Here is a 12,481-nt window from a genome sequence, read left to right on the forward strand (position 1 = left end):
GGCCTGTCCCACGGGCATGCGACTCCATGCGGCAAGCACGACCTAAAGCCCACAGCTGCCTCGACGCCGTACGCACGGAGGTCGAGTGAGTGACGTGAAGTCCGAGCGAAGTCCGACGGGCGTACGGCGTCGAGGCGATGCGTACGCCGTCGAGGCGGCTGCGGGCCAGCAGGCCGTTGCCGTGCGGAATTTTTGAACCCGGTCAGTTTCAGCTCCGCACAACTGCATACGGCTCCGGAGATCAAAGTGGGACCAGCCCCGCGAGGAGACCACGTTAGGTCGTGCTTGCCGCATGCAGGAGCATGCTGGTGGGACAGGCCCTTTAGGTCGCGCTTGCCGCATGCAGGAGCATGCTGGTGGGACCGGCCCTTTAGGTCGTGCTTGCCACAGGGAGTCGCATGCTCGTGGGACAGGCCCTTTAGCCACTATGTTCCTGTTTTAGCGACCTTCATAATTTAAGACTTAATACAGGATTATTGACGCAGTTAACTTTTCTCAGTGAATGCATTGAGAGAGTTAACGTGTACTTCGAGCAATCACTGAAAATATTGCAAAAAGACAAGCAACCAAAGAGATAATTTCTATTTTGCAGGAATGATGCTGCAAAGTTTGTGTATTCTTTTCCACATTGGTAGTTATACAAAAAACAGAAATTAGCATTGAATCATTCAAATTTTCTGGATGCTACAAAAAAACAAGTATAAATTAAAAAAAAAAACATCTTTGTAGATGGTTTGAAGGGCATGATGATGTGCTAATGAACTCTAGTAAGTATTGGTAGTACTCTTATCAGTGCAGCGCCAACGGGCCAAGAAATGACATATCATGATATCCTACTTGCAACATATTTTGATTGGACTTTTGGCAGCGATGTAGCTTAAAAATCCATGCATATTATTTGTATGTTTTGTTTCAAGTGTTCATTGTAAACTCCATTGAATAATGGGAAAAGAACCGGCAGGGTGCCTCAATTTAATTATTATCTAACCAAAGACTTTCTTTTCTAGTTAGCCAGAATTGCTGACAGCATCAATCATGTGTTCCCAGTAACGGGTGGATTTCAAGCATTAGGAAGCATTATTGATTCGGTAGGTCTAAAGCATGGTGGCTTTTTCTACAGTGGTGCTGATGAAATTGATAAAGAAAATATTTTTCTTCAGTTTACTCGGAAAAAATGAATGCTTTTTTTTAATCTCTCTGTTGTTCAAATCACAAAAAAGCACCAAAATGTTTTCATACTTACTGTCTTAACAGATTCTTAAGAAATCTTGCATTGAAATTCTAGCAGTTGAACCATCAAGTGTCTGTGCAGGAGGTAGGTATTAATTTCTGATAAAAGTCAAAGCATCAGTAAATGATTTGATTAAAAAAACATTGAGGTAATTCAAAAATGTTGATTTTACTGTCAAATCTGTTAACAGGCTTTGCGTCATTCATATGATGACACTTTAAAACTGAGTTCTTAACTGCTTTGTCAAGAAACTGTTCCAACACTTTTATCTTTGGATCAATCCCAAACATGCTTACTGGTAACTGTTCAACACACAGTTCCTGATCATTTTAGCTACTTGTTTATCCTTCTAAGCTTTCAGTTCTAAATGTAAAACACGAAACACATAAGTTGACTTGTGTTTGAAACATGCAACAAATTGCATGAAACGCACAACTGTGGATTGCGGGGCATGTGGAATGAGGGATGTGGGTTTAGGGGGCAAAGGCAGGTGAAAATTGGGTTGAGAGAGTAAGATAGATCAGCTATGGTTGAATGGTGGAGTCGACTTGATAGGCCGAATGGCCTAATTCTGCTACTAGAATTTATGAAATGTGTCTATCAAGATTAAATATTTAATAATAGCAAGTATGTGATCTTTCATCTCAAGGCACAAATAGTGTTTGGATGGATAAAGAATTCAACCTTTGCTACATACCTTGTTTGCAACCAGGTTTATGTTCTTAGCCTCTGAAAAACTACAATATTTCCTAATAAGCTTTGAGTAGCAACCTCAGGGTTACCTGACTTTTCAAAGGGTTATCAGATTGCTTTTATGATCATCATATCACTAATATTAAAAAAAACTATAAGCAAGTAAGAGATATAGACTTAACTATGTGGGAAAAAAACATAAAATGGGGTTCGACTGATCTGTTCACAGGCAATAATTTTATTAAAGTAGTGTACGTGTTACCAGCTGTTTTTCAGTTGGTTCCTGTAAATATTTCAGTATGGTTTACTTCGTGCTAACATAAGTTTTAGTTTGTAGTTTATCATTCAATTGACAGCAAGGCAAACCTTAAATACACATGCACAGCAGTCAAACTAATGTGTACTAAAATTTATGTTGGAGGATTTTTTTTACCTTGGCTATTGCCTGAGTTGTTAGTCACAAAGGTCAAAGTGTTATGACATAAAATATGATCCCCACAAAGCTGATTTAAACTATCAATCCCATTGTTTAGTTTCCCCAATCTGAGGTTTATTTGGGGCATTAAATGGTTGATAGTAAATCATGTGGTCACCAAATGATGATCATTTGTTTTATGAAATTGAACAACGTAAATTTTAACATGTATTCCACCTAACTCATGTGAGTCCTGAAATATTTCCCTTTCTCCCTCCAAAGTAAGTAATTAAAAATTCATATAGAAGATAAACACAAAAAGATGGAATAACTCAGTGGGTCAGACAGCATCTCTGGAGACGTTTTGGGTCGAGACTTTTCTGACCAAAAGCTTTCCATAGCATGAAACCAGCAATTTATTATATTCCTGTTTATTTCCCTTCTATCTAGTGCTGAGCAGATATTTATTCCCTTTTATCATCAGAGAAAAAGCTTCATCAATAATTGTCTGAAAATAATCCTTAATGTCCATTTAAATTGCCTAATTAAGAATAATTGGATAAAAAATAAAACAGGAATTGCTTATCTGCATTTAAAAAAAATTATCATTATATTTTTGGTAACTTAAATCTTACAATAAATATTTATATAAATGCAAATTATGTATCGACAAAATTTAGTTTATGTACATCTTCTAAATGATGTCAATAAATAAATAACGGTGATAACTATTTAGGGCTAATTTTGACCCAACCCATTGAGTATGGAAATTGACAATATTGAGAAAAACAATGGTTTTAAGTCTCCACCCTGTTTCTCCTCATTTATTGATTAGCATTCCAACTGTTTGCTTTGGTTAAAATGACGGTATAATCATTAACATTTAAGACTCCATTCACTCAAATAATTTCAGTCACTGCAGGAAAATGTGTTGTTTCCATAAAACTATTAGCAGTTGCCAGTACATATTTTCCATGTTTGTGGAATATATATATTGCTTATTCTAACAATTTCAAGATTATGAAATGGACATGAATCAATCCACTCACATTAAACATTCACTGGTAATTTCTATATTTGGTTATAAAATTGATTGGACATATATATTGAAAGCTATAACAAAAATCATCGAAACAATGATTAAATGATTGTCCAATTAATATTATTTTTCCTTTTTGTGAATCATATTTAAATATTTGGACAGCTTGATGTAAAATCTTTGTTAGGGTTCATAAAATTCTGCTTTGCTAAAGATTTATGTGGACAATGCAGAGAGTGAACCAGGAGAGCTGAAATATAATACAAGTTGCCATTCCCGAATTGTGACGGGCATGTGTGAAGATATCACTGGTTTCCTTACATGCCACTTCATGATTCCTGCCTCTACACTGATGGATTCATGGTCAACATTTGCATTCTGCAGCTCCTGATATAGAGTAACATGCTGATATCTTGGTAATAAGGCTGATTTAAAATGACCAGGACGTGCAGCCTGTAAACAGGCCATCAATTTGGAGTTGGAGGTGCATTGTATATAAGCTGACAGCATCATTGCTTTGATTATATTCATGGTACATAGACATGATTGAAAGGTTTTGCTGGATGTGGCATCCTACTGGCCACGTCAACTACCAGGTGTGGATGCAAACAGTCAGCTTCTCATCAGAGTAACAAAAGCAAAGCCGACAGCACAGCCAGCGCGCACCAGCTTCAACCCACCATCTCGCTGCCAGCGCTGCCTGATTATTTCAGAGTTGACCTTTTTCCCTTCGCTATCTTGTCAAAATCGACAAATGTACAATCTGACAGTAACTAAGGAAGAAAAGGACTCGGTCACAGTCAGAAACTGAAATTAAATAGAATTAGCCATTTCGGCATTCAGCTTTCATAATAATCACATACAGCTGGGCACGAGCAAGAATTTGATTTGCGAGCTGGTCTATAAATTTGAACAAGAGAAGAAATGAATGTAAAATTAAACTGGAATACTTTATTGTAATGACTTGTTATTCAAGATTTGAGCTGTTTGCTAGCTGACAGAATGGAGGTTTAGCGTTATACCTCGGCTGACATGGCAAGTGAGACATCAGAAGAGCAATAGATGTAAGCTATAATGACGTGATTAAACCCTGTGACATTAACAAGAGGGCAGTTCACAGTTTTCTAAACTCATAGCTTTATTTGTCTTGTCCCAGCCATTTTTTAATTTTTTTTCCTGAGATTGTTAAATTTGCATTATAAACATTAACATCCTTATTTATTAATATTTCTTAAATATTGTAAATAAGAATTTCATTCTACTGCTATTAATTGTAATCATCTTATAACGTAAGATAACACAGTTTTAATTATGGACTAAAACTGTTTCAATTGGTCCATCGTGAGAAATATTAAGGTTAATACTATAAAACGTGAAACATTATAGCAAGCTCAATTTTTAAAGTAATCATTTTTTGTAATGAAATAAAACTGTGTTGGTACTTGGACACAAAAATATAATTTAAAGCTACACAAGCAAGTGGCCTACTGGATGTAACTCACTTAAAGTAACTCTATAAGTGGCACCAAAGAAAGTATTTAACACAATATAGTCTCCCAAGCAGCTAATGAAAAAGAACTGAAATCGGGCTTCCAATTGTCAATCTTCATATATTTACCCTTAACATTACGACTAATTGTAGAATGAAAAAAACATAATATGTACAAAATATATCTTTGATCTTTGAATTCAGTAAGCAAGGGGGAAGATTTACAAATGAATGATGTCCAATTGGTTAAAATCTGCCTATAAGAAATTGGATTTGACAATCAAGATGGAAAATAAGTACATGGGGAATGGAAGAAAGATGAGATAATTTGGCCTTTGTGTCTGACCCACTATTCAATATGATCACTAATCTTTTAACTCTGCATCACTTTCCAGTGCCCACCCCTCATCCTCTGTTTCTTTTAATATCTAGAAATCTATTATCCAAACCAATGATGTTGATTGTGAACAATTAAGGACCCAACACCGATCCCACTGGTCATAACCACCCAACACAAAGCTCATCTGTTTATTCCTACTCTCTGTTTTCTGTCTGTTAACCAGCCATCGGTCAAGAGCAGTATATTGCCTCAACACCCTGCACGTGATTTTAAAAAATAATTTCTTGCATGGCATCATATTAGATTAGATTAGATTAGATTTGTTTATTGTCATTCAGACCTTTTGGTCTGAACGAAATTTTGTTTCCCTGCAGTCATACATATAATTAAAAAATAACAAAAACACACAATCAACACAAATTTAACATCCACCACAGTGAGTTCACCAAACACCTCCTCACTGTGTTGGAAGGCAAAATCTTAAAGTCTCTGTCTCTTCCCTCTTTGTTCTCCCTTGTTCAAACTCCGCAGGTGGTCACTGCCACCGCATATTAAAATCTTGCTGATGATCACCACATCATCTGGATCATTTGGACTTATTTTCCTAGGATAGGAATGAGTGATCATAATGAGTGATCCCTTTCACAAATCCTTTTAAGCTCTATCCAATCCTGTTGGTATTTTCCAAGTCCCTTGTTACTTGATCCTTCATATCTGATCCCTATAGTTTCCCGAAGATAGGCACTAAATGCTGGAGTAACTCAGCGGGACAGGCAGCATCTCTGGAGAGAAGGAATGGGTGACGTTTTGGGTCGAGACCCTTCTTCAGACTGATGAACCTGATTCACCCAATATTTTCCCTACTACTTGTTTTAAGGGGCTGTCCCACTTGGGCGACCTATTCCACGAGTTCTGGCGAGTTTGCCCTCGACTCACACTCGCAGCATGGTCGACACGAGGTCTTTGTACTCTCCTTCATGCTCGAGAGTAGTCCCCGCGTACTCGAGGCCTCAGCTAGGTCGCGGCGTATTTTTCAACATGTTGAAAAATGCCCACGAGTAAAAAAAACGTCACCATGGTAATAAATCGATACTTTTTTTACTGGTAGGTTGTAGTAGGTCGGCATGTTAGTCGTAGGTAATTGAAGGTAGGCTTCATCAGAATCGAAGGGAGGTTGAAGGAGATCGAAGGAGGTCATCTTCACTCTCCACTGCTCGTCCAATTTTCCCGAAGTTAGTCATAGCTAGTCGAAGCCGGTCTTCAATGTAGTTGTAGGAGGTCTTCTACATAGTCGAAGGAGGTCTTCAACATGACATTTTTTCAAACTCTCCTAAACTCTTCTAAACTCTCCAATTAGGTCACCCAAGTGAGACAGCTCCTTTAGGTTAGATGGTCTAAAGTTCCTATTTTCTCCAAGTAATCTTTTTTAGATTGTTACATTTGTCCCCTTCCAATCTGTTAAAAATCCTGAAATTTGTTGTATTTTTGAACATTACAAATGGAGCTTCCACCTTTTCAATAACCCCCCCCTCATCTGAAATATTAGGAATCTTTAGTCATCAATTCTGGGGTTTTATTACCTTTAAATTCCATTAATTTCGCCATTACTTGTTTTTTTTTCTCAATTGTAATTTATTTTATATTCTTTATTCTCACCTATAGTTCCCATCACATATTGGGACGTTTTTGGTGTCCTTTTTCAGGAAGACAGGCACACTGTAATTGTGTGCAAACACTTTGTTCGGAAGTCTGAAGTAAGGTTTTGACCCGAAATGTCACCCATACCTTCTCTCCAGAGATGCTGCCTGTCCCGCTGAGTGACTCCAGCATTTGTGTCTATCTTCAGTATTTGTTTACTTGCTTTTTCGTATCCTTATTCTCCTGTCCCAGTCAGTAAAGGCCCACATCCACTTTAGGTCATCTTTGCTTTTTAATGAGAAGATAGCTAAAACTCCTTTCGACATATTGACATGTTGAATCACGGTATGAAGTAAGCTGCACAATATGCTTTGTGTCTTTTTTTGATAGACAACATGATCCATATAAATAATAAACTGAAGTGACAGACCATACTCGGGCTTTTACAACAAGTTTGGCTTCTTTAAACATGTTGTTATGACTAATTCAATGTATTTTATTGGTAGGATTTATTACATCTATACACTGCTTTTGTTCAAGGGAAAATAGATACCCTAGTTTAAATCATCTCAACCAGCAATAGTATTCTCACCTTTGAGTCAAATTATTATATCACTTTGGTGGGATACTGATGGAGCCCTGCATTATTTGTGATGCAGTATTTTAGAGAAAATATTAAATTAATCTCCCTATAACACCCCAGGTATTTCTAATGGTCTCTTGGCACTAATTTGATGAACTAGGGAGTTGTTCCCTGTCTTGGGCAATAATGCTTAATATTATCAAAAAAGATAATTTGATCTTGCACGTGGGATTTGTAGAATCTAACTTCACGTTTGGAATTTTCTTTGTTGCAACTTGATTGCTCATTAAATAACCTAATTGGATATAAGGTATTTGGAAACCTAAATCAAGAAAAAATCTGCAGAACTTCCAAACTTTATTTTACTTTCTCATGTAATTCCCTTTTCCAGGCATATTTAACTAAATTCGATCTACACTGATGAACAGCTATGGTCGGCCAAATTTTAAGAAACATAAATTGAATATATAAACTCCAAAAGTATTGACACTTAATTAAATCAGTTAAAATATGTACTTGATTTATGTTTCAAATAAATAACACAACTTCTGAAATGAATGCAGTGCTGAAATCAAAGATTGTTGAATGTGCCATGACAAGCTCATATTAAAAAGTTATCTGCTGATAACAAGAAGAAATACAAGCATGCTGAGTATGTGGGAAAAATTGAATTGGTCGCATTAACATCCTTGCTTGAAACATTCAGTCTGAGTTCTTTTGGGAATGGTGCATAAATTCAAATTGTGTTGACACAACATAAAGAAACACAAAGAAGTTCCATTAGGCGATGTTAGGAACGCATTGAATTCTCAGCTGCATTCACTAGATATCGGTAGAGAATCTATTAATACATGGTGTGTTCAAGCTTGGGTTTGTGTTTTATTGATGACTCCAATGAATCTTCACATGTCATGCAATTGTCAAACAAGTCTCAATACAAATATCTGCATTTAAAATATTTAATTCATTTTTGTTTCAGTGTTGATAGGCAGTTGTAATATTCATGTTATTTTGCTATCGTCGCAGAATCGTATCAGGTTGTGGTACGAGGCAATGGATTTTCCCATGCACGGAGCATTGATCAAGTTCTTTGCAGCTTCAAGATAAATGACACAGAGGTGATAAGTGAGTACAGTTCTAAATTTATAACCTACCATTTTCAGTCTTGAGATTTCTTAAACAATAACTCTATTGTATTTAGTCTGATGATTCACACATGATTATTGCTAAAATTAGGACCAAGTCATCTTGCTTTGATCTATTCAGGCAGGATGGCAAATATGTTTTGTAATCGGGCAGTGAGCAGCAATTGACATTTCCGATTTCACAAAGATATATTTCTTAATACCTAATTTATAATTGGATAACCAAACATAATTAAACACATAGATCTAAAATAAGATTTAAATTAATATTCATGATCATGATTGCTTTTACATTTAAATAAAACAAAACTTTCCCCTGCCACAACCATGTAATTTATAAATGGACATTTAGGATGCATTAATGTTTTTAAAATATATTTTAAAATTCCAGTTTACTAAGGATTGTTCCAATTTTAAGCATATCTAAACAGTATTTTCAATATCTGCCATAATGGACAATTATTATTTTTCTACTTTCATTCTCGATTCAGCAAACTCCATGTCATTCTGAAGATTATTGATTTGATCACAGAATGATCTCAGACTATATCACCAAAATATTGATTCACCCCGTTTGAGAGCCTCCATTCAAAACCCAGCTTTGTCCAACTTTTCCACGAAGGAATCGTTCAGAAGCTAAGTTTGCTAGTCTTGGCAAGGTCATTTGAGGATAGGAGGAATATTTCTCAAGGGACTTCCTTTCAACTACTCAAGCGTAAGAGTTGTATTCACGTAACAAATGGAAATACTGGTTGGATGAACCTTTCCTTGCTTTTCAGTGAGCAGAACATGAATGAACAAGGAAAATGAAAGCTGTCAGAAAATGCTCATTTTTGACAATCTATTTTTCACATATTTGCTGTAAATGTATCAGATTTTATATTACTATGTGTAGAGGATTCAACATCAAAGCTCAGATTTCTTCAGCCATAACAATTGAATCTGTATTTGAAACTTAAGCATGTTTGCCGGTAGTTTGGGTTTGGGGTCTATAAGCAAGAATAACAAATTACTGAAATGTTATATTGTTTGAAGTTGTAAAATAAGAAAAATGGTCATATCAGTGGAAAAAAGGGCATTCATTCTCTCACATCAATGGTCAATGGTACTTTAATCAGTCGACTTAATAAGTTGTTCATTTTCCCAGGTGTGCTCCTATAGTGAGTGTGTACATTTTTTCACTAAAGTATTAATCTAATCTCATTTGAAAATTATTTTTGAATCTGCAAATACTATCATTTTAGTAAATGCAATATAGATTACCACAAGATTGCAGGACAAATATCACCTTGCATCCGCTGTACATATCTTGTCAATTACCTTAAACCTGCATCCTTTGATTGACAACCCGACTGCCACTGATTAATCAAAGAATAATTTCAAACTGAGAATTCCACCAACATGTATCCTTCCCCACTAGAGTAGACAAGACACTGGACAAAGTCTACACCAATATGGCTGAAGCTTACAAAGCCATCCCCCTCCCCCACCTTGGTCAGTCTGATCACGTCTCATTGTTCCTGCTCCCTAAGTACTCCCCACTCATCAGACGGGTTAAACCAACTGTAAGGACAGTTAAAGTCTGGTCAGAGGAAGCGGACTTCACACTTCAGCTGTTTTGGAAACACTGACTGAGGCGTAGCTTGACTCTCACACGGACATTGATTCCTATACATCCTCTGTTCTGGACTTTATAAACTCTCAGTGAAAACAGTTACCATATACCCGAATCAGGCCATAAACAGCGAGGTGGCTACTGCTGAAAGCACGGGACACCGCTTTCAGTGGCGATGCTCTACAGTGAGCTAACCTGAGAGGGGCATCAGGAAGGCCAAGCACTGCCATAAGCTCAGGATTGAGGAGCACTTCAACAACAACTCCGACCCCCCGACGCATGTGGCAAGGCATCCAGGCCATCACGGACTACAGACCCTCCAACATCACCCCCACATCCAGCGACACCTCCTTCCTTGAGGAGCTGAATCACTTCTTTTCGAGGGACAATCTAGAGACAGCCATCAAGGCTGTGCTACCTGCCGATCACCATATATCACCCCCTACGACGTGTACGTGGCACTGAGTAGGACTTTTTGCCCCTGACGGCATCCCCGGGCGCGTGTCAGTGCCTGTGCTGCGCAGCTGACAGACGTCTGGACTGACATCTTCTTCACTTGCCCAAGCAGACCCCACTTGCCTTAAATCACCTCCATCTTGCCAGTGCCAAAACACTCCACTGCGGCAAGCCTCAACGACTTCCGCCCAGTTGCACTGACCCCCATCATCACCAAGTGCTTCGAGAGGCTGGTCTGGCACACCTCAAAAGCTGCCTACCCCCCACACTGGATCCCTATCAGTTTGCCTACCGCAAGAACAGGAGTACGGAGGATGCCATCTCAACGGCACTTCACTCCGCCCTCTCCCACCTTGACAACAGAGACACTTTGTAAGAATGCTGTTCAAATACAGCTTTCAACACCATTATTCCATTTTTCACCAAACTCGGTAACCTGGATCGACCCCTTGAACATACTGGGCAGACTATCTGTGATTGTCCTTTTCAGGGCTGTGTGCTGAGCCCCCTCCTCTACTCCCTCTTCACCTATGACTGCACACCTGTACATGGTACTGAAGATTGTGGTGAACCACCATTTTGAGATGCTGAACTTCTCACAATAAAAGCAGCTCAAAAGGTGTTGATCAGTGAGCTGGCCTACAGGGAGGAGGTCCAGCATGCAGTTCCACAACTTGGCCCTTAACCCAAGCTGTGGTAAACTTTCCAGGAGCAATCCACATTGGACGAAACCTTTCAGGGTGATGGCGTTCTTGCCCATCTGTACTACAAGAAGGCTCATGCCTTCGAGGAGACTCCATCTGTCTCCTCAGGGTTGTGCACCATAGGCATTTACCAACTGAGGGTATTGCTCTGGACCGCGGGGTGGTGAAAATTGCCCAAATCACCGGTTCCACGCAGAGTTTCAAAGCAAGCGCTGTCTGCGGAGGGCGCTCAGCATCGCCAAGGACTTAATGGACTGATTACATGGGCGACAGGTCTCTCCGTTGCCGACAAGGTCGAGGAAAGCTTTTTCCGGGCTGGTACCTCGGTGAGGGGGTTTGCTATGGGGAGATGCTAAATGCATTTCGTTGTCTCTGTACTGTACACCAATGACAATTAAAATTGAATCTGAATAATTAATGAATGGGAAGTGCTCTTTCCTTTCACTGCTGATTTAGTGCAACAATTCAGTGAATTACCATAAACTGAGGTGAGTGGAAGGCAAAGACATGATGTGAAGAGCCTCCAAATCCTCAGAGGAACTAACTGGTCGATGAGGAATATATGAAATGCTGTCACACAGAATATGACATTCTTCAAGGAAAAATCAACACTGGACAAGATTAAGGGAGGATAAGTTTCATTCTGCTAAATTTTGGGTTGTATTACTTCTGGTTTGAAGTCCAATGACAAGGATTTTTTACTGAGGTGGAAGGGCACTCTAGCTGTGTATCATGTCACATGCAGAACCACGACCAGAACAGAAATGATCTTTAGTGATAGCCCTATAACCAGTAATAGTATTAGCAACATTTCTATGACACTAACATTCCTAAACTAATGAATGGTGAAGATAACTTGATTTTTCTTTGTGCACACAACCCAAAATATTTTATTGATGGAACAATAGTAACTCCTGCCTTTAACTCAGTAGAATATCACAAGATTATTCACATTGAATAAAAAATTTACACCGCAACATGCTATATTATTCTGAGTACATTTTGATTGCTTTTTGACACGTCCATCACTAACAAATATTTATAATTTTTAGCTGAGAAACCTCTTGTTGTGGAGGATAATTATTTACTCTGCCCTGCTCCGGTGATAGATGAAGTTGGAATGTGAGTAATGC

At 38.3% G+C, this 12,481-nt stretch overlaps 1 protein-coding gene across 1 annotated transcript in view; it reads left to right on the top strand.

The window, feature by feature from the left end:
- antxr1c (ANTXR cell adhesion molecule 1c) overlaps window positions 1-12,481 on the top strand; it is a 65,599-nt gene that overhangs the window by 25,451 nt on the left and 27,667 nt on the right. Inside the window, exons 8-11 of the mRNA XM_055661839.1 lie at window positions 1,008-1,088; window positions 1,255-1,315; window positions 8,455-8,553; window positions 12,401-12,470. Coding sequence (XP_055517814.1) covers window positions 1,008-1,088; window positions 1,255-1,315; window positions 8,455-8,553; window positions 12,401-12,470 — 311 coding nt within the window. The remainder of the gene's footprint in view (window positions 1-1,007; window positions 1,089-1,254; window positions 1,316-8,454; window positions 8,554-12,400; window positions 12,471-12,481) is intronic.

Source organism: Leucoraja erinacea, chromosome 34 (assembly GCF_028641065.1).
Source record: "Leucoraja erinacea ecotype New England chromosome 34, Leri_hhj_1, whole genome shotgun sequence".
Classification (NCBI taxonomy): Eukaryota; Metazoa; Chordata; class Chondrichthyes; order Rajiformes; family Rajidae; genus Leucoraja; species Leucoraja erinaceus.